The sequence below is a fragment of the Apium graveolens genome, chromosome 4, assembly GCF_009905375.1.
Source record: "Apium graveolens cultivar Ventura chromosome 4, ASM990537v1, whole genome shotgun sequence".
Taxonomy (NCBI): Eukaryota; Viridiplantae; Streptophyta; class Magnoliopsida; order Apiales; family Apiaceae; genus Apium; species Apium graveolens.
In genome coordinates this window covers 39,771,923-39,796,164 of record NC_133650.1, presented here as the reverse complement: position 1 = coordinate 39,796,164, position 24,242 = coordinate 39,771,923, and the positions used below count along the sequence as shown (strand labels likewise).

The window sequence follows — 24,242 nt, the reverse complement described above, 5'->3', positions numbered from 1 at the left end:
CTTTCCTTGAATCACAATCGAGTAGAGAAAATTTACTAACCTAGAGGTATCACCCGTATATTCTAATCCATATTATCATTTATTTTGGTTCCAAGGAGTTCTCATACGAAACTAACTGCAATGCTCTCCCTTGACATCTAGTCACATATAATGTTTATTCTTTTCTTTATGTCATATTATCAGAAAGTCTTCTTTGACATCTATGTCTTGCATCATATTCTTGAAATAACTTGAATCCCTTGAGTTAACGATGTTCAGCCAAATTCCTCTATTTTAGTTCTGCCTTACTTAATTTCCGTTCATCTAGGAGTGGTATATAATATTCTGGTTCGACATAATTCACCGTATTCTAAATATTTCTGTCAAATCTCCAATCAAATAGTATTGATCATTTACAATCAATTTCTGGATCTGATTACGTACCACCATTTCTTCAAGCAACAACTAACCCACTTATTGGACAAGCTGTTCATTAATAAAAGAGAATGACTAGTTTTGGGATAACCTGTTGATAGTGATTTAACTAACGCTTTCCCCCACTTTCTCTTCATGTCTGGGCACTAGATATTTCTTTTAGCCCTTGGTACTTAATTGTATTTCTGGGATGCATTCCCTATCTCAATTACAAATGTTTCATCAAATTCTTCAATTTACTTCTGTCAAAAAAATTAGATTAAGTAATAATATCGATCAATTCCAATCCATACTTGAATCTGATGGCGCACCACAATCTCCTTGTAGCAATATCAACTTATTCCTCAGGTAAAGTATTCGTTAATAAAAGAATGGTTGGGTTTAGTTAACCTAACCTTAATAATTTCAATACCGTTTGCTTCATCTCTGGTTTTCAAGTATTCTCTATATCGCTCTTGAACGAGCTATACTTGTTTCTGAAAAGATTATGGTAATAGGTTCACCCTCTGATGCTGGCTTTGACTCTTCAATAAATATGACATTTACTTATATGTCCTTTTATTTCCAGTCTTATGCCATGTCAATCGATACTTTCGTTTAAATTTCCATATCTAATCGTAGTCTTATAATGAATTTCCTATCTCCAAATATAGGCCTTTCACTCCATTTTATAAATTAGCTCTGGCACCCTGACGTTCATAACTTATTTATATCCTGGACAATCTTATAAAATTTCTTTATCATTTTTTTGATTTCACTTCCCTTTCTAGTTAAGTTCTTCATCCTCCTGACTCATTGTCTCTTCTTAACATAAGAGATCCCTTCTTTTTAATTGTATTGATTTGATTATCATTAGATATGCCATTCTGTGATTAACACTGGAATGAAAACTTTCTATAAATATTTGAATTCTTGTCAACCGAACTATCAAAATCCATTGACAGCTATTTCCTTAGCCTTACTCACATAATCACTAATCGCACAACTTTCATTTTTTTATCCACTTCAACTATTCTCTGTCACATCTTTGACTTCTTCGCATTGAAGATATGTTTCAAATTATTGAGGATTATGCCCGTTATACATCGTCTTTCCTGCATAATCAATACATCTCCTTCTTTAGTTCACATGCCAACATTGTCAGCTTATATCACACATCAAATACTTATATTTGCGAGTTCTCTGGTATTTTGGAATAATTCTTATTACGTGATCGTTCTATATTGGTATACCTTCAAATCCTTTAATAAAACTTTATTGCAGATGATAAAATTTCTTTAATCGTCTAACAACATCCATATTGGCATAGTTTCCAACCTCTTCTTTGTTCATCCTCTCTTCCTCATTCTCTTCCTTCCTTCTCTTGGCTCTTATCTTGACCCTTTAGTTCTTGAAAACGTTCTTCTCACTCGCATGTGCAAATAACTTTTTAATTCTCTTATCTATTGCAAAGGGCATATTTATCCAATTAAAAACTCACACACTTGCAGTAACATCACACTGATTCCGCTAAACTTCTGAATTCTACTGGTGTCCTTACTTCCTCCAAATTCCTCATTGCTTTGATTTCGGATCTGAAAATCACATCAGAATTTGACTTATTCTAATTGGAATCGATTTCCATCTAACTGACCATAAGTTGTTAAATCTAACCAATTAACTCTTTTAATTGATCAATAGAACCAAGTGATGACTAGCTAAATGAAATCAGAGGCCAATTATATAAAGTCAATTTGGCTACAACCACTTTTTTTCAGGAATTGAGATCGCAATTATTTGCCTTCAAAAGTAGGGTATTTCTAAAAATTTGGGCAGCATCTCCTCTATATTATAGACTACCAGTCGGACTCAAGCAGACACCAACAATCAACCAAACAACCAACCAACCATATCAATCCACCACCATAAACTCATCATTTCACCATACTTCAGAATATATCATACTGATATCTACATATACTACTAACTAACATAGCATACATCTTTTTTATCAAACTAGGGACATAACCATACCTTTCATTTATTCCTTCAAAATATTTCGGAGATCCACTAATGAATATAAAATTATTCTACTGTTTTTCAAAAACTTTATTCCAGGATTCTTCTAGTCCATTTTTTTTCAAGCTCTCTAATTAACAATTCATATCACTTATACTTGTTCATAAATCCGTTCTAAAGAAATCTTTAATCTTATTTCCTATGGCTCATACTTGTATATGGATACTTTTAAGAACCTATACTGTATCTTTCAACCGATCAAACTGTAATAACCCCAATTTTTGGAAATTTTTGAAACCCTTATGAATAGTGTTTTTGCTGAATGAGAAAACTTTTCATGCCACACTATGTAGGGGTTCTGTTATGGATATTCTGAGATTTTATTAGTACTCTATATGGTATATAAGTGTATGTAAAGATCGTCAGAATCCAATTCCGAACAATTTGATCTTTCCCGGAAATCCATTAGATACGGAAATAATTGAGTATAAGGTAACAGGATAAAAAGGATTTAAATTAAAGGAGTATCAGAGAGGATCATAAAAGGAATTTAATATATTGAGATAGGTTAAGGAAACCTAAGTAATAAGATCCCGGGTATGATCCCTCAAACGATAAACGAAAACGAAAGTTAAGCGAACCGTATAACAGATCAGGGGTCATTAGGCAAGCAATTAGGAAGTTAATCAAAGAGATTAGAGGGGATGATGTCATCCAACCAATGAGAAGAGGACAAAGAGGGAATGAATGACATCATAGCATGACATAAGCATGACATGGGAAGGAAGGAGATGTGGTTGAAGTAGAATCACACAAAGTTCAAGGTTAATAAGGTAATTAACCAAAACAAAACAAAAACAACCAACCAAAACAAATCAAAGCAAAACACAAAATCATTTCTTTCATTCAACCAAGAGTTGCTCTCGGCTTTTTCATTTTTTAAGAAGCAAGAATTTCAAAATCCAAGATTCAAGCTTCCAAAATTGGTAAGATAATTCCCTAGTATTCCTTATGCATAGTTATGGCTATATTATGAGTTTAAGCCACCAATTCATTCTCTATCTTCTCCAAGAAATCAATGAAGAAGACAATGAATAGTGATTTCAAGGTTTTTAACTTGATTTTTCTTGCTTTTCCTTTAAGATCCAAGCATTCCTAAGACTCCTCAAGGCTTCTTAAGGCTTCCTAGCTACTCACACCACTTCAAGGAAGGTATATCATCTCCAAACCCTAGCTTTAATTTGTATATTAGGTTGATTTTGGTTGTTAGGGTAAAGAGTATCTTGAAACTTGTTTGTTTAAGAGTTTGGGTTGGAATGGTGGTGATTGAATTGTTGAAATCTTAAGATTTGGTTGAAGAATGTAGTATAGTGTAAATTCAAGTTTTAGGATTAAGTAAATTGATTATAATGAGTTGATTTGGGGCTGTTGTAATGTAGTTTGGATGGAGTTTTGATTGGGTTGTGAATTGGGGTTGAATTGTGGTTGTTTTGAATTGGTTTAAATTTGGGAAATCGCGTAAACATAGCCGTCGTAATGTCCGATTTACTTTAGACTGCTTTTGTTCATAACATTAGGACCCGAGAACCCCCTGCTAGATTTTGACCATTGCCATGTTTAGATAGTGCATGTTACGAGCTTCGTTTTGATATATAGTTCGTTTGATTCCGATGCACGGTTTAGGAGAAACGACCGTTTTAAGTAACGGCGTTTCGCGAACGAAACTTTTCCCTCGCCTTACTTTGAAACCTAGGTTAAAGACCTTAAAGGAATAATTAAAGTATGAAACAATTATGGTAAGTGTGTTAGGAGTTGGTAAGACACTCGCGAAAGAATCGCCTTAAAACTCGTAATGGTTAATTTATTAAAAATGGTGGAGCCGAGGGTACTCGAGTGACTTAAGAGAATTAGTAAGCGCAAAGCGAGCGTTAGAGTCTAAGTTGGTTAATGTATAGATTTACAAGTGACTTTGGTTTAATTCCAACTTACTTGTTGTTTATAGGTTACCAGACTCGTCCCGAGCCATTTGTAACCCCCAGTCGCTCAGGCAAGTTTTCTACCCGTATAACTGTTATTGTGATGTATATGTGTATATGCATGATCTTGCGATAAATGCATAGTTGTTATTAGAAAATTCTTGCGATATATTGTAGCATGTGATATGGTACATATGCATGCCTGTTTCGTATTCTTTCCATATATATCTGTTAGTTCAGTTGATAATACCTATGCTGGAGAATAGCGGTAATTTGCATATACCCTTAGTATAGGGACCCAAAGGTGAAAGCATTTTCTAAAACCGGGAGTCGAGGATCCCGAGTATATTTATATATATATATATATTATATATATATATGGTAATAGTTTTCAAAACTATTAATCGAATAAGGTTTATTCGATAACTTTATTTTATTAATGAATATTATCTTGAATATTCATTCGAGGACTTATGACTCCTTTATATTACTTATTGAATATTACTTGGATATTCATTTGAGGATGTATGACTCCTTTATTTTATTTAATGAATATTATTTATAATATTCATTCGAGGTATCCGGAGGGATCCGGCTCTGTGGTGTATTTTATATTCGCAACAAGGTTGTTGTGTTGATAAAAGAGTTTTTGATTACTTACCCAACACTCGGGAAGTAAAATTCTTGGAACAAGTGAATCCATTAACAGGCATCGCCTGGGAAATATCGGTGAGTTTTCCTTTCCAACTAGATACGACTTCTTGGTGGAGCCGTATCAACAAGTTTCTACTTGGGGAAAGTGGGGACGAGCTTTACGTTTCAGAGTCATGGATTTCATCTGAACTAGGAGTGGCGTAAGTGGTCGAGTAGCGTCGGCCCAGCCTTATTATATTGGCCCAAATGGCGTGGAAGTTCCGCTAAGGCGGTCCATTCCTTAGGAGTTCAGTGTTCGGTTGACAAGTAAATCTGAAAGGTTCTCCTCTACATGTAGAAAATGGTGGGGTTGCACTACTACGACTGATCATCGTAAGTGGTCTTCCTGGCGCGGCAAACTCTCGTAATGAGTTCATCATCCAATTGGATATTTCTGCAACACTACCCAGAGCACTTCGATAGAAAGGCTACGGTTGGGCGATTGTTGAGTGTTGGCAGGGTCAAGTTTTCAAAATGATGTTTGCATCAAATGAAGTATCTCGTAACTTCATTTTATTTTGATGATATTTTAAAAGATTTAATCTATTCAAATCTGGTCTTGTAGTCTCATCTATGTGATGAACTTTTGAAACTATTTATAACTTGAACGGTGGTAGTTCAAGTAGTATTTGGAAAAGATATAAGTATATTGGAGTATCTTGTAACTTCTCCTTTTAAACTTATATCTAGTTAATGGTTGTCTTATGAATGACAAAGACTTTCAGAAAAATGTTGAGACAAGGTTAGATATATGAGATCACCTTGCAACGATATTTTTTTATACAGTTATAAACTGGAACTTTGTGTATATTATACATGGAAGAGGACTTCCAAGATTTTGAAAAGTATATATGTATATATACTGAACATTTTGCGACTTCATCGCATTAAAATATCAAACTTGGTTCATTTCTTTTTACCAAGACTTTCATGAGTACTATGAAAAGGCTCATATATTGTTAATCATTATAAATATTATAATGGTGGGCTTGCTGCTCACCCTTGCTTTCTTCTTTCATCACACAACATCAGATAGACAAGACGAACAGGACCAAGCTCCCAATTCGCGAGCGGATAGGAAACGTTCCGCAGCTTCCTATAGGCATTGATGTCGCTGTAGCTGAGGTAGGAACTACCAATAGGCTAGGCTTCAACTTTTGATGTACCAGATTTGTGTATATTTATGAATTGTAATAATGGCAAAGAAAATGTAAATATATTCAGAAAACCTTTTAAGGTGTACTGGCAGATAATTGTGGAATAAAATGACTTGTGATTATTTTTGGATGTTCATCTCTGAGACTATAACTTGTGGTGTATGTGTTTATTGTGGGGTCACAGTACAGAGTAGTTGATTAATTATTAAGATTGGGTGTTATTAAGGGAAATGGAACTCGTGACAACCCGGATCCCTGACCCCGGATTTGGGGGTGTTACAGAAGTGGTATCAGAGCTAAGCGTTATAAACCTCAGAGATGATGTGACGTTAAGATAATAACTAAGATAATAAGAACTCTTGCCAAGTTCATAGTCGGGCTACCTAACGTAGTACTGACAGTTAAAACCCTTATGGGAACCCTTATAAATATCGTGATAGAGGCGTAGTTCGTTATCGTATATGGTAGCGGGACTCCGAACCCTGAGGTTGAGGAGTAATAGCGTGATGATGTTTTATTACTAATTGGAGATCGGATTGTGGATCCGATTGAGCGTCCTAACGCAGGACCGGATGATGTTGATATTGAGGATGTAGCGGTTGAGGGTGTTGTCCTAGAAGGGATTATTGCCGAGGAGGATCCCGTGAAGGATCCTGACAAGAATGAATAAAGGACCACTGAGGAATTGATAACCATGGTTAGGGCAACTCCCAGAGGTAGGATTGGCCGGTCACTACCAGAGGTTCGTTCAAGTTTGTAAAGATAGTAGCCCCTTTAACACGGCTTACTCGTAAGACCGAGAAGTTCGAATGGACAGAGAAATGCGAGAACAACTTTTAAGAACTGAAGCCCCTTTAAGAACAGCTTTTGGTGACGGACCCTATGTTGGCATTGCCGGATGGAAAAAGGAGATTTTGTGATTTGTAAGTGACGCTTCGCATAAGGAATTAGGATGCTTCTTATACAGCACAGCAAGATAATCGCGTTCGCGTCAAGACAATTAAGGGAATATAAAATTCGATATCCCCACCCATGAGCTTGGGCTCATGGCAATAGTTTTGCCCTAAATATTGGAGGCACTACTTGTATGGAGAGAAGTGCGAGATTTACCTAAGCCATAAGTGCTCTAGTACATTTTTTACGCAGAAAGAGCTCAACATACGCCAAAGGAGGCGGTTAGAGCTAATCAAGGATTATGATTATGAGATTCTTTATCATCCAGGGAAAGCCAAAATGGTGGCTAATGCCCTTAGTGTAAAGGAGAGACTCAAGATGATAATGTCTTTGGGAGAGTTGATAAGAGATTTTGAGAAAATGGAAATAGATATGAAGGTAACCGGAGCCGGTACCGAAAAGCTGTTTGAGATTGCAACACAGTCCGAATTATCAGAAAAGAACATATTTTGCCAGAAAAAAGTGATGAAGGAAGGCAAAGAGCCAACAATTAGATAAAAGATTAATACCGAGAAAGATGAGAAAGGAATAATGAGGTATTCCTACAGAATTTGGGTTCCAAATGTTCAAGAGCTTAAAGATGAGATCTTAAATGAAAGCTAGTTTGAGGAATATGATTTAGAGCAAAACCTGAACGTGATAGTCAGGGAGGTCGCCATCAAGATAGAATGAACCCATAACATAATGAAGTGGAAAATGAGGATTTAAAATGTATAAGATAACCCCAAGTATGGGAGAAGGATGAAACATTTCATACTAAGGAAACAGAAAGTCGAGTAAGGAAAGGAGACCCGAGACGGCACTCCTATACGACAATTTATGGACCTTTCTAGACAGAACTTAGACTATTATCCCCAACCACCACCCTGAGGAAACAATGTGGTGAGAAATTCTTTCAGGACCTTTAAATCGCTAAGCTCTCAGAGTTCCAAGGAACAAGCTGACCCAGTCGAGGCAAGAGCCTGGCTAGAGGAAATATAGAAATCATTTGAGATTCTAAATGATTGACGAATCATAAAAGACTGTTTTGTCACTTACCGTCCTAAAAGAGAGGCCACCCGCTGGTGAAAGACCAAGAAAGGCACGGAGCCAGAGGTTAGAATAAACTGATTTAAGTTCAGTCAATTGTTTTCGGGAAAGTAATTCCCAAGGTTATGGAGATAGTGCAAAAGCTTTAGAGTCAGAACAAAGGCAGATGAGTATGATAAATTATGAATCTAAGTTGTAAAAGTTATCAAGATTCGTTCTGAGGACATGAATCCAGAATGACGGGATGTTTGAAATCAATACTTATGTCGTGTTAGTTCATGAAATAATGATAAGAGAAAGGAAAATAAAAAGAAACTGAAGTGGAAAGGAATATAAAGGCAGTAGAGTGTGAGGAATGATAAAGGAGTTGGGTATGAGGAAACCCTAATGACTCGTAGCAATAGAAATAGAAAAGTATGTAATCGTCAGGATGAGGGTGGTTCACCATGAGTTAAAATTGATGGTGAAAGGCATAAGAGATACATATATTTTATCCCCTGTAAGTTGGGAGGATTCAAGGAAACCTTGAGATAGTTCGAAGGATAAATAATGAGACGCGGATAGACTGAGGAGACAAGGAAGTAAGAAATTAGGAAAATTAGATGAAGGAAGTGACCTTCAAGAAGGTGAAGTGTAAGACCGGTGGCTTGATACCCAGAAAGGGAGACGCCGGGTATGAAAGATATCCCAACATTGAGATGACTGTTGAGATAAACAACAAAAGTAAATAAGGAATTATTAAGAAGAAGTTCACGTTGAACACGACCAATATCTTCCAGAACATCCTTGTTATCGTTACCAAATTAGGCAAGAAAAGCGGATAACCGTTGTTATCTTTTGGAGGCCATATTGATTGACCCCATTTTGAATACAGATGTTATTGTGAAATTAGGCATATACTATCGAGGTGGGAATGATTGAATAAGACACCCTTATCAGGGATATATGACTTGATTATCCATGGAAGGATGCATGTACCTTTCTAAAGGTGGAATTAAGGATAGAATATCGGTAACTTAAAATGAATCCTAGGGGAATGCATAAAGGTTGGCATTTCACCCTTAATAGGGATGGTATGAGTTTTGACAGTATGAATTGGAAAGGATTAAGGTAATAACAACCTTTAAGGATCAGTGGAGAACTTTTTTTCAGAAGTATATAGACTATGATTCTGGTATTAATAAATGGTATCTTGATATGCCCTGTGCCTAGGGTGTACCTGATGAAGGATTTAAGGATAACCTTAGAAGTTTTACAAGAAGAAAGGTAATATTCAAAATTCTCAAGAATAAAAATGTTAATAAAGGAAATATGACGTAATTATAATGATGCCAAGTGGGGCACGTGTTAAACCACGAGAAAGTATAGATCGACCCAATAAGGGTCAAGATTGGTGAAAACAAGAAGGACCCATGATAAGAGACGTTCTAAGTATGATTGAGAGTCAGTCATGACAGTGATTAACCTCTAAAGACTGAGGCAATAACTTATGGAAAAATGGTGATTTTTTTTTACTCATCAGATTTTAAGGAAGACATCTTCACATAAGCAGTGATTGAAATGAGGTAGAAAATTTATTTGGAGGTGGTTAAAATGACATTGACTGAAAGGAAAGTTTACTATCAGGAAAGGCCAAAGAGGTGGCCGACACCTTAGAGGAAAGAGGATAATTATAGGTGCTTGTGCCAAAAGAATACAGTGATGATGGTTAAGGCTGTGAAGGTTGTATTATGGTTTGGAAGATTGACATTCCTTCTGATGACCGTGCAATACCCAACCGTAATAGTAGTTGGTAAAGGTTTAATTCGTGTAATCGCCATGAGCGGGCTATCTATCTTAGAAGGTCCTATCTTGAGAATGATCCAGGACCATGTTTCAAAAAGGACTAAACGAACATTGGAGTTAAGTCTTCTATTGAAGGCATATGGTTAATAATGGTATTAACCTGCTATCGTTGTTTTCATTGAAACTCTTCTGCAATATTATCTGCTTCATGTCATGAATGTACGTCAGGATCAGGAGTGCTCTTCATGAATCATGAATGGTGATTATGTTACCTCCTTAGAAGAATTAGATACGAGATGTATGGACTCCGTATGGTTAGCTATTAAGACTTCATGAAAAATGAATGACTACAGTAGGTCAGTGGTGGACCATAGTAATGTAGCAATGATTCTGCGAGTAATGAGCTGATTACAACCGTGAGAGTTTTATTGGAATGGATGTTGAGATTGAGTACCACTAATCGGGTCGTGGTTGTGTATAAGTTATCATTGATAGACTAATTAAGTAGAGTATCTACCTATTGAATAATTATTCCCTCTTATAAAAAAAGAGTCGTATTACTATACGAGGAAGGTTGCGGTGCAAGCATAGAATTCTAGTAACGACGATGTCTAGAATGAGATCCCAGATTCGATTTTTGATATCGAGGGAGTTTCAAAGGTGATTGTGTATAAGCTCGAGGAAGAGCATGGGTCCATAGAATGATGGATGGAATAGAAAAAATATTTAGGCATGTGAAATACGATGCTATAATACTTGATGTTAATATAAACACATATATGTTTTGTTCTCCTATGACAGACCTCTATAGTTCAGAGGTAGATTCCAAGCCAGATATTTTATGGCAATAAATTTTTTTTTACGTATATACAATTCTCTTCAGTTCATTCTTTTATCTTCTTTTCATTTCATGTAAACTGAGAAGAACAACCCTTCCAGAAGGGGAGGTATTGCCGAATGACTATCTATCTGTGTGATTGAAGCCTAGTAGGATACCATCTATTGTTTAATTGCTTGTCAAGTACTAAAGGCTGGCCACCTTCTGTACTAACTATGCGATATAACAAGTGTTCATGATCATAGTGATCTCTCAATAAATTCTTTTACTTCTATATGAAGGATTAAGCTTTCGAAAATGGAAACACATTCGTGATACTAAGGTTGACGTGGTTATTAAAAGGTTATAGAACGCTAACGAGCAAAAGTATAACCAGTATAATATTAGGAACGGAAGGTAGTAGCGATTACGAACTGGAAAAGAATGGGTATTGAGACGCCAAAGCTATAGTTCTAGAAGTTATGATAAAATTCCATGCAATAGACTTGAAAGAATTTGGAATGATCACTTAACACAGATTGAGTTTTCTTACGACAATAGAACATATGTCAGTATTGAGATATCGCCTTATGAGATCCTTAAGGGAAGACAATGTCGATCTCCCTTATGTTAGGATGAAGTTGCAGAGCGCAAGATGCTCAGACCAGTAGTGGTCCAAAGGACCAAGGATATAATAGATCTAATCAGAGGACGGCTGGTAGTAGCCCAAGGTGGACATAAAAAGTATGTTGATTTGACACGAAAGGACAAGGAATAGGAAATAGGGGACCTAGTAATGTTAAAGGTATCCCTTGAAAAGGATGGATGAGGTTCGGAAAGAAAGGAAAGCTAAGCCCACGAATTGTTGGACCCTTTGAGGTATTAAGACATATTGGGAAGTTAGCATATGAGCTAGCCCTACCCCCGAACATGTAGCAAGTCATAACGTGTTCCACGTATCAATGTTAAGGAAGTATAATTCGGATGCCAGACAAATAGGGGCATATGAGCATAGACACGCAACCCGACGTAACCTATATGGAGCAACCAGGAAGGGTTATAGAGTGAAAATGAACAAGTGCTTAGGAGAAGGGTTATTAAACTAGGCAGAGTTGGTGGTAGGACCATAATGTGGGAAAATTTACTCGAGAGTTAGAAAGTGCAATGCTAAGAGAGTATCCCTATTCATTTTCTATCTGATTCCGGGACGGAATCCTTTTAAGGAAGGGAGACTGTAATAATCCCAATTTTTGGAAATTTTTGAAACCCTTATGAATAGTGTTTTTGCTGAATGAGAAAACTTTTCATGCCACACTATGTAGGGGTCCTGTTATGGATATTCTGAGATTTTATTAGTACTCTATATGGTATATAAGTGTATGTAAAGATCGTCAGAATCCAATTCCGAACACTTTGATCTTTCCCGGAAATCCACTAGATACGGAAAGAATTGAGTATAAGGTAACAGGATAAAAAGGATTTAAATTAAAGGAGTATAAGAGAGGATCATAAAAGGAATTTAATATATTGAGAAAGGTTAAGGAAACCTAAGTAATAAGATCCCGGGTATGATCCCTCAAACGATAAACGAAAACGAAAGTTAAGCGAATCGTATAACAGATCAGCGGTCATTAGGCAAGCAATTAGGAAGTTAATCAAAGAGATTAGAGGGGAGGATGTCATCCAACCAATGAGAAGAGGACAAAGAGGGAAAGATGACATCATAGCATGACATAAGCATGACATGGGAAAGAAGGAGATGTGGTTGAAGTAGAACCACACAAAATTCAAGGTTAATAAGGTAATTAACCAAAACAAAACAAAAACAACCAACCAAAACAAATCAAAGCAAAACACAAATTCATTTCTTTCATTCAACCAAGAGTTGCTCTCGGCTTTTTCATTTTTTAAGAATCAAGAATTTCAAAATCCAAGATTCAAGCTTCCTAAATTGGTAAGATAATTCCCTAGTATTCCTTATGCATAGTTATGGCTATATTATGAGTTTAAGCCACCAATTCATTCTCTATCTTCTCCAAGAAATCAATGAAGAAGATAATGAATAGTGATTTCAAGGTTTTTAACTTGATTTTTCTTGCTTTTCCTTTAAGATCCAAGCATTCCTAAGACTCCTCAAGGCTTCTTAAAGCTTCCTAGCTACTCACACCACTTCAAGGAAGGTATATCATCTCCAAACCCTTGCTTTAATTTGTATATTAGGTTGATTTTGGTTGTTATGGTAAAGAGTAGCTTGAAACTTGTTTGTTTAAGAGTTTGGGTTGGAATGGTGGTGATTGAATTGTTGAAATCTTAAGATTTGGTTGAAGAATGTAGTATAGTGTAAATTCAAGTTTTAGGATTAAGTAAATTGATTATAATGAGTTGATTTGGGGCTGTTGTAATGTAGTTTGGATGGAGTTTTGATTGGGTTGTGAATTGGGGTTGAATTGTGGTTGTTTTGAATTGGTTTAAATTTGGGAAATCGCGTAAACATAGCCGTTGTAATGTCCGATTTACTTTAGACTGCTTTTGTTCATAACATTAGGACCCGAGAACCCCCTGATAGAGTTTGACCATTGCCATTTTTAGATAGTGCATGTTACGAGCTTCGTTTTGATATATAGTTCGTTTGATTCCGATGCACGGTTTAGGAGAAACGACCGTTTTAAGTAACGGCGTTTCATGAACGAAACTTTTCCCTCGCCTTACTTTGAAACCTAGGTTAAAGACCTTAAAGGACTAATTGAAGTATGAAACAATTATGGTAAGTGTGTTAGGAGTTGGTAAGACACTCGCGAAAGAATCGCCTTAAAACTCGTAATGGTTAATTTATTAAAAATGGTGGAGCCGAGGGTACTCGAGTGACTTAAGAGAATTAGTAAGCGCAAAGCGAGCGTTAGAGTCTAAGTTGGTTAATGTATAGATTTACAAGTGACTTTGGTTTAATTCTAACTTACTTGTTGTTTATAGGTTACCAGACTCGTCCCGAGCCATTTGTAACCCCCAGTCGCTCAGGCAACTTTTCTACCCGTATAACTGTTGTTGTGATGTATATGTGTATATGCATGATCTTGCGATAAATGCATAGTTGTTATTAGCAAATTCTTGTGATATATTGTAGCATGTGATATGGTACATATGCATGCCTGTTTCGTATTCTTGCCATATATATCTGTTGGTTCAGTTGATAATACCTATGCTAGAGAATAGCGGTAATTTGCATATACCCTTAGTATAGGGACCCAAATGTGAAAGCATTTTCTAAAACCGGGAGTCGAGGATCCCGAGTAGATTTTATATATATATATATTATATATATATATATGGTAATAGTTTTCAAAACTATTAATCGAATAAGGTTTATTCGATAACTTTATTTTATTAATGAATATTATCTTGAATATTCATTCGAGGACTTATGACTCCTTTATATTATTTATTGAATATTACTTGGATATTCATTTGAGGATGTATGACTCCTTTATTTTATTTAATGAATATTATTTATAATATTCATTCGAGGTATTATGACTCCGCTTATTATTTATTAATATTCTTTATTTTATTAAAGAATAATGTTCGATAATCAAACTTACTTTTGATATTCAAATAAAGATATTACTTTCGTATAAGTATATCTTTGATTATTTACTATTCATTTCAAGTATAAGTTTTCCAACTTCTACCTCAATTATTCTTTATGGGAATATTATTTAAATAATAATATTCAGATATTTCTTTATATTGAGACTGATTTATTTTATTAAATCGGCATTATTCCAAACACTCTTTAAAGTGTTTTCAAGTCTTTAAAATGATTTTCAAAAGTTAGAGCGGATCCCAAAACTCATTTTTATATTTAAGATCTTCCTTTTAAAAAGGGGATTTAAATACTCGCTCAAAACCGGAGGGATCCGGCTCTGTGGTGTATTTTATATTCGCAACAAGGTTGTTGTCTTGATAAAAGAGTTTTTGATTACTTACCCAACACTTGGGAAGTAAAATTCTTGGAACAAGTTAATCCATTAACAGGCATCGCCTGGGAAATATCGGTGAGTTTTCCTTTCCAACTAGATACGACTTCTTGGTGGAGCCGTATCAACAAGTTTCTACTTGGGGAAAGTGGGGACGAGCTTTACGTTTCAGAGTCATGGATTTCATCTGAATTAGGAGTGGCGTAAGTGGTCGAATAGCGTCGGCCCAGCCTTATTATATTGGCCCAAATGGCCTGGAAGTTCCGCTAAGGCGGTCCATTCCTTAGGAGTTCAGTGTTCGGTTGACAAGTAAATCCGACAGGTTCTCCTCTACATGTAGAAAATGGTGGGGTTGCACTACTACGACTGATCATCGTAAGTGGTCTTCCTGGCGCGACAAACTCCCATAATGAGTTCATCATCCAATTGGATATTTCTGCAACACTACCCAGAGCACTTCGATAGAAAGGCTGCGGTTGGGCGATTGTTGAGTGTTGGCAGGGTCAAGTTTTCAAAATGATGTTTGCATCAAATGAAGTATCTCGTAACTTCATTTTATTTTGATGATATTTTAAAAGATTTAATCTATTCAAATCTGGTCTTGTAGTCTCATCTATGTGATGAACTTTTGAAACTATTTATAACTTTAACGGTGGTAGTTCAAGTAGTATTTGGAAAAAATATAAGTATATTGGAGTATCTTATAACTTCACCTTTTAAACTTATATCTAGTTAATGGTTGTCTTATGAATGACAAAGACTTTCAGAAAAACGTTGAGACAAGGTTAGATATATGAGATCACCTTGCAACGATATTTTTTTATACAGTTATAAACTGGAACTTTGTGTATATTATACATGGAAGGGGACTTCCAAGATTTTGAAAAGTATATATGTATATATACTGAATATTTTGCGACTTCATCGCATTAAAATATCAAACTTGGTTCATTTCTTTTTACCAAGACTTTCATGAGTACTATGAAAAGGCTCATATATTGTTAATCATTATAAATATTATAATGGTGGGCTTGCTGCTCACCCTTGCTTTCTTCTTTCATCACACAACATCAGATAGACAAGACGAACAGGACCAAGCTCCCAATTCGGGAGCGGATAGGAAACATTCCGCAGCTTCCTATAGGCATTGATGTCGCTGTAGCTGAGGTAGGAACTACCAATAGGCTAGGCTTCAACTTTTGATGTACCAGATTTATGTATATTTATGAATTGTAATAATGGCAAAGAAAATGTAAGTTTATTCAGAAAACCTTTTAAGGTGTACTGGCAGATAATTGTGGAATAAAATGACTTGTGATTATTTTTGGATGTTCATCTCTGAGACTATAACTTGTGGTGTATGTGTTTATTGTGGGGTCACAGTACAGAGTAGTTGATTAATTATTAAGATTGGGTGTTATTAAGGGAAATGGAACTCGTGACAACCCGGATCCCCGACCCCGGATTTGGGGGTGTTACACAAACAAATCCTCTACCTTTGAGAATATACGCTTCTTCTCATTAGTTAACTTGTCTAATTTCTGGTGACCAACACATGGTCTCCATCCATACTATCATATTCTATAAAAACTCATTTGGTTTTAAAGTGTTACTTCTTAAAAGATTTGACGCAGTTGGATCACCAGTTCTTTATCTCTATTTATATTTTCCTATGCGGAACCTTCGTTGATGGCTCAGTCATGAGCGTCAAATTCACCATAACTTATTTACTCAAGTTGAGATGCCTAACAATTTCTTGAAGAACACATTCCAATTCATTTAAAATTAAAATTTCTTCGACTCTCAACCTTTATGACAAGTATTTCTCACAAGATTGAGGTGTGCTTCACCTTCTTACGTATTAAACGCTTATCGGGGTCATTATTGAGAATTCCTTCATCTACTTTTGTTGTCCCATCAATCATTTTCCTCGTCTGGTGTACACAACTTTACTTTCTTATTTATATGGTTAATTTACCTCATACGGTTTACTAACTACTCCAATTCATGCCCAAAATCTCAGACTTGAAACGTATCATGTATACAGATTTCTGCTTCTAATTTGATGTCTTCGTAACAACTACGTTAATGGTATAGTGATTCTTCTTTGCACGAAAATGTCCGTCATTTATTGGCTTGTAATTATTCATACCCAACATGTAACTCCATCTACTATATGAGGTCATTTCACTTCTTTTAAAATACTCAAAGAATAGACCTTATACAAGAAGAGAATTTGTGTATATGATTCTGATTGGAAACCTTTTGTAAAGAATAAGAGTACAAGAAAATAATCGGAAGGATCCATAAATCAATAAATCACAATTGAAGAGGAAAGAATGAATGATGATTTAGATATGAATGAGACAACCATATTTGTACTCAAGATGGTCAGTCTTTCATACTATATAGCATACAACACATGATTAGGTGGCATCCCACCAGACTCCTCGTTATTTTGACAAAGCGTCACATCATAATACTACTTGTCTCGATCAGAAAGCAATATTCTGAGAAGAAAAATAATTTGAAAGGCATACAATAAATTTTCTTTCCTTCTTGTCTCATATATTTATCATTGAGAGAAGCTCACATGTATTCAAGAATCAAGAAGAGTATACATAGCCGTGGAAAATAATGTCACCGTTGGTTGTCATTTATGTTTCACTTATGCATACTTCTAGTGCTCGTTCGAGTAACAGATTCCAGATCCACGTCAGATGATAGATTCGAAATATCTTCTGGAAATACCTTTAACATCTTAACAATCTGAGCATAATTGTCTTCTCGTTGGATTTTCCATCATAACTTCTTGCTTCATACCTGCCATATAAGTCTTGTATTTTTAGCGTCATGCTTCCATATTTGATACTTTAATAATTCGAACATAATCGCGTTCTTAAGGTATTTATAATCATAATTTCTAATGTCTTATATGCCACGTAGCGTAATCCTTGATCATACAAAACCTCAATTCCGTCGATAGGAATTTTATTCTTCTTCAATCGTTTGGAAGATTCCTCCATTTTCTACAATCATCCCCGAGCTTCTTTTGGGTCAACGAACCCATTTTAAACTTTAATAATTCCATAAATTGGATAGATAATGTTTCCGCACGTTGATTCGATTGTTGATACTATTAAACAAGGTTTGCACTCTTATTTCGAGAAAATTTTAAACTTTTCTGTATTAGCGGCTCTACTTGGCCCTTTGAATTAACAATACTGAGTTCGATCAAATATTCTTCCGGGTAATCTAATACTTATAGCAACAATAACTCAAGTAGTAATTTGATAATCAAAAATTTAAAACTCATTTTGTGTAAAGATCTTTTAGAAATTCTATTAAGAAAGTTTTTTTCGAAAACTTGTTTTAGAATTTTGAAAATCAAACATCTGATCATCCTTACTATATGAGTTGGTTGTTGTTCTCTTCAACCACAACAAAGTACCTAATTGAGAAAAAAAACCACCTAAGGCTCCATCCACTTCAATATATCTTCCACCCCTTATTAGGTTCATTTCGCCTAATTAGTCGGCAAAAATTTCATTTACCGTTGCATACCATTTTATTCATAACTCTAACTCCAGTGCCGGTATCTGGTACTATTTTTGATATTTTCATCATCGTCTTTGATGTCATATTTACAACCAGTTAACACAATTCAACATTCAATCCGTAAATAAAAGCGTATCTTCGTGTTAATCTTCAATATATCTAATAAGGTAGATATCATTCCTTGCGCAATGCCCGAAAAGTGATAAGAAGCTTTTCGCCACAGTGGTGCCTTTAAACTTACGACGTTGGCTCTTCGTCAGCTTCAATCAACTCGTTACCTCCAGTCTAAAACTTGTTCTACTACATAATTCTAAGTTGGATCATATTGAAACCCATCTATCTTTTCTTATACGAAGTTCCCACGCGAATCAATCTCTTTTTTTTAAAACCATATGAAAAGCAGGGTAATTTACCCAGTCTCCGTTGAGCTATCAACTCTTCGCAACTATAGGATCTGGGAACTCAATATATCTATATCGTCAATATATTCGCCTTCCACTTATCTTAACAATATCCTATCTTACTAATCCATATCGGATTTGCTATTCTTAATGAACACTCAACTCGAACTCAAAATGAGTATACTTAGGGTCTTCCTTATCTTATATGACCTGTAATTCCTACCTTACTTCCACCTATTCTTATTTCGGGGACCAATAACCTGTGGCTCTGATGCCAACTGTAACATCCCCAAATCTGGGGTCAGGATTGGGTTTCACTAAGCGACTTTAAACAATATAAACCTGTATATTGAAACAAATATACAGATAACCCTTCACTAATCCGGATCGCATACAGGTTATGGTATGAAACAAGAATCTAACCTTCTAAAATTATAATAACTAAATACAATGTTATTACCTTTTTACTAACTTCCTCGTATTATTTACTCTGACACCTCCAAATTCCTTCAGCTGGGATCGCCCACTTTTATGGTCTATTAAGAGCTATTCACTTTTATCCTCATTTGATACTGAAAGAAATAAGAATTCACAATGCAAGAATGAGCTAAAAATGCCCAGCAAGCATCATAATTGGTTTTCAGGTATCAGATCAAAGAAACTTTTGGAAACAATCTTTAAATGATTTCAAAACAACTTTATTTATCTAAAATAGTTGAGCGAATAAAACATCGGCCCTCATTGGCCTTTAATCATAAATCACATTTCTATGTAAAAGAACAGTGAACATTTCACTGATTCATTTCTTGAATCAAATCTTTGTTTGTTTTTGCAATCATAAGCTTTCCAAGAAAGAATGCCGTTAATGGAGATCATCAATAAATTAGACTGGATACTAGAACCAATATATGCACTATAACCTGCTGATCAGTCAGGATATAGTGCGGATCTATACCCAACTGCATAGACCCACCAACATATAGGGTACCCAGGCACTATGGCCTAATAATCAAGGGTCCAGCCATCTCTGGCCCTTAGGGCCAGCTCATTCCTGGCCCTCATCGTAACCATCCAGTCTGTAGAGTATTTTGATGTCAAATCACTTTGATTTCAAAATATCTTGATTCAGGGTTCGCAAATAACCCGAAATAACGGGTATTTGCTCAAGAGATCAATCAATAATCAAAGAACAAGATCAAAGAGGTACTTGCATAAATAAGAGAAATTGCAGTAAAATATAAAAACATTTAAGTATTCTGAACTTAGAATAGGAATGAAGTATTTGCAGTATATCATAAGAAAGTTCAGGAATACTTGCCTCAATTGATAGCCCTCTGATCTTAAACTATCTGCCATATCACTCAGTCCTGATATACCTGTATTTCCATTGACAAGCCCTTTGACCTTTCTTGTCAATCACCATTTTAGATTTATCTCTATTCAGAATCCACTCGTTTCATTACTACACGTAATCAGGCTTTACTTTTACAATCTCTGTCTGGCATTGAATGCCTTGAACTATGTGTTTCTATCATAAATGATACCACTCAATGAACTGACAATATATAATTGTCTAGTCTATACATTTATCCATATCATCTACCCGCCCGATAATAACAGATAATGATCATTTTTAATCATATAAAGTTTAATCGACATGGGGACTTACAATTCACATAATACATACACACAAGGCACGTATCACATATTTCATATAACATATAACCCAATTTGTCAAAATATTCGACTCGGTATGTTCAAGACCGAAATCGAGTCGAAATACAATTTTACGATTATTACGCGACTTAGAGATGTTTATAAAGTTAAAAGACCTTTCGGAATGAAAAATTTCATGTCTCGCAAGTATTTTTAATTGAAACAGAATATTTTTCTGAGTCTAGATGCGTTCCTTTCGTATTAAACGGATGAACGGTCTATTTAATATGAAATTTTAAACATTTTTCGGAATTAAAACGGGTCTTCGAATCATTTTATAATTAAATAACAGGGTTCGAACACCCGAATCTGACTTTAAAATAAATTTATAATAATTATCGAGTTTTAAACATAATTTTAAATAATATTATAAAGCTCCAAACTATTTTTCAGAATTTTTAAATCAAAATTAATTATTAAATCTAGTTATTAAATCCATTAAAATTAATTAATATTTAATTAAATTAATTAATCAATTAATATTAAATTAATCGATTACTTAAAATAATTAAAAACTAATTAAAAAATAATTAATAAAATAAGTCAGATTTATAAATAAATAATTAAAATAATTTTCTGAATTTAAAATTATTAAATAATCATTTTCTGATTTTTAAAATAATCAAAATATCATTTTCAAAATAAAACAAAACAACAATCCAATTTTTGTAAGAATCCTACAATTTCAGTAACTAAAGTGCAAAAACAGATTTTAAAAATTGATTCTGAAGATCAAAACCGGGTCAAACCCCGGGTCAAAAATTGACCCGAACATGTCACCCAGGTCCTGAAGAACACGGCGGCCTGAGATTTTCCGGCGAGGTAATTCAGGCAAACACGGTGTTGTTGAACTCGATGTGTATAGGATTTCCATTCCATAACCAACCAGAAACACATTTGAATCGTTAAAATCAGCAAATCACGCCCTGAGCTCTGATTCCGATGAAAATCGAACCAAGCCCGGCGAAAATCCGGTGAGCTTCGTTCACAACTTTCCCGGAATCGTTTATAACATATAAATATATATGTTTCGATTACAAATTTCACCAGGAACATGGTGCAATCAATAGAAACAGCAAATAACCCTCAGGGTAGAAACACCCAATTCTTGATTAAGAACATTCAAACACTTAAAACCCTAATTTAATAATTCGAGAATTAAACATCAATTTGGACATGTTATTGAACTCCAAATTCATCATATAATATACCAAAATGACCAGGATAAGATAATCTACAAGATTAAGCCATCAAATCATATCAACAACATCAAGAACAAAAATTCATATTTTAATCAATAAATAATTTGAAATAAAATAATTAAATAAGAAATTAACCTCTATTTATGCACCAAAATAGTTGATTGATTCAGAAAGAACTTTTCGAGAGCTTCGATTTGATATGTGGTACGCCCGAATCGGAGTTCGATAACGCCTTCGTTTGTGCGTTTGATTTTCAAGAACGTAACGAATAATTAGGGTTTTCTCTGTATTTTATCGATTTTAACTGACTGATTATGATTATACCAATAAAATAAGATAACAAATAGGCTATTTATATTTATGGAATATTGGTTCCTATTGGATCGTATTTGATCGATAAATTAGTTACTTAGCCGCTAGATAACTGCAAAAATGATCCAATTTAATACCCGTATTGGATAATTATCCAAACCGAGCTTCTAATAAAACACTTTATATGAAAATAATGTAGTAATATCCCGTATTTCGAGAATACGGGTTTTGTTGCTTTATCGAAATGATTATCGTATCGAAAATCTTGCGCAGGGACGCGTACATGTCAAATCGTAATCCGGATCAAAACAGTCAAAATACGAAAAATGTCCAGAATTACCAGATTGGGTTAGAAGGAGTTTTCAGAAGAATTTCGGGTTGTAAAAATGCAAAATGGTTGAGGTTGGACGATTCTCGGCTTTATAAAATATTTTTTTAATTATTCAGGAAATAATTAAAAAATTCATAAAATAATATAAAATCATATAACACTCCAAAATTACCAAAAAAATACCATATTTATCTATATTTTATTTTGGTCTTAATAAAATTAACATACCTATACTTTATCACATATAAACATCCACATATCCACACCAATCATCAGATAATTCACCAAAAATCACATAATAGTCATATAATATTTATTTATTAATAAAAATAATTGCACGCTATGTCCCGGATATTACAGCTTATCATCCTCAAACTAATGGGCAGGCTGAAGTTTCTAATCGAGAGATCAAGCTAATCTTGGAGAAGGTTGTGAGTCCGTCAAGGAAGGATTGGTCATTGAATCTAGAGGAAGCCGTGTGGGCCTACAGAACATCATTCAAGACTCCTATAAAAATGTCACCTTTCCAGTTGGTTAAGGTGTGTTGTCTGCCTGCTGAGTTAGAACATAAAGCGTACGAGGCTTTGAAGAAGCTAAATCTTGACATGTCAGCGGCTGGAGAAAAGAGAATGCATCAAATTAATGAACTCAATGAGTTTCGTCTACAAGCTTATGAGAACAACAAGTTATAAAAGGAGAAGGTCAAGAGATGGCATGATAGGAGGTTAGTGCACAAGTCATTTGTGCCTGGTCAGCAAGTCCTGCTTTTCAACTCTCATCTCAGACTTTTTCTAGGAAAGCTTAAGTCAGGGTGGTCAGGTCCGTTCATAGTCAAGACTGTGTTTCCACATGGTGCAGTGGAGATTTTTGATAAGTATCCGGACCAAGAATTCAATTTTAATGGTCAGAGGTTGAAGCATTACTATGGTGATATGGCGAACCGCGAGGCGATGACCGCCATTCTTGTTACGACTTGAACTCGAAGTTTTACGTTAAGCTAAAGACGTAAAACAAGCGCTTTGTGGGAGGCAACCCACACATTGTGAAGTATCTTTGCTTATAAAAAATGAGATTTTTTTTTACAGAAGCTAGGCGCCCCCGCGCCCTACCCAAGCGAGCCCGCGCTTGTTCTCTGAAAAAAAACAGAAAAATTCAAAAACAAAACACCTCACTCATACCCGAATTTTACCCTAACCCTACCCTTTATTCTACAGCCTTTATAATTCAGCCCCTTTATATATCCCTCCTATATATTCACATCTCTATATACACATCCATCTTATATACATACAAACCCTAGCCCTACATACATTACTTACACCCAATTTACACTCACTTGTTTGATTATAGGACCTAAGAGAGCAAGATATACGGGTAGTAGTAGCACTCATCCCTCTTCTACAGAGGATTCTAGTATGGCTCATGATGAGAACAAATTCATTTTACCAGAGGCAAAAGCAGAATTTTCTCGATTGATGTCTAAACCGGTGGCAAAAGGAGAGGGGATTTTTTCCTACGGCTCAAGATGGGAAGCTATTGGAGATGATTGCAGAGAAAGGTTGGGAGAGTTTTTGTGAGGTACCATCTGCGGTTCCATTAAGCATAGAGGCTGAGAAGAATGGATTTTCTGTGGTTCGAGGTTTGACTGTGGATTACCGGCCTGCTGCTATTCGTCGGGTTCTACATCAACCTGCGAAGCCGAGGGGTATTGATGATTGGGTGTGCCAGACCCAGGCTGATTTGGATTTGGACTATATCTTGGAGGAGCTATGTGTTCCTAGAATGGAATGGAAATAAAAGGTGGTAACAACTGAGCCGCTTGCCTTCCTTGCTTCTGCCATGAACAGGTATACGAGGGCATGGAATTTGTTTCTGTGTGCTAATATTCTGCCTTCTTCGCATTCGCATGAGGTCACTGTGGACCA

At 35.4% G+C, this 24,242-nt stretch overlaps 1 protein-coding gene across 1 annotated transcript; it reads left to right on the top strand.

Moving 5' to 3' along the window:
* The first annotated feature begins 22,832 nt into the window (after nucleotides 1–22,832).
* Nucleotides 22,833–23,294, top strand: LOC141718503 (uncharacterized). Its single transcript, XM_074520886.1, has 2 exons — nucleotides 22,833–23,002; nucleotides 23,102–23,294. The coding sequence occupies exons 1-2, from the start codon at nucleotides 22,833–22,835 to the stop codon at nucleotides 23,292–23,294; spliced, it is 363 nt and encodes a 120-aa protein (XP_074376987.1).
* The last annotated feature ends 948 nt before the right edge of the window (nucleotides 23,295–24,242 follow it).

Bases quoted from the DNA above. Each gene is read 5' to 3' on its own strand.
- LOC141718503 (XM_074520886.1), top strand. From the start codon at position 22,833: ATGTCACCTTTCCAGTTGGTTAAGGTGTGTTGTCTGCCTGCTGAGTTA. The intron at 23,003-23,101 runs GTTATAAAAGGA...CTCTCATCTCAG, and splicing joins CAAGCTTATGAGAACAACAA to ACTTTTTCTAGGAAAGCTTA.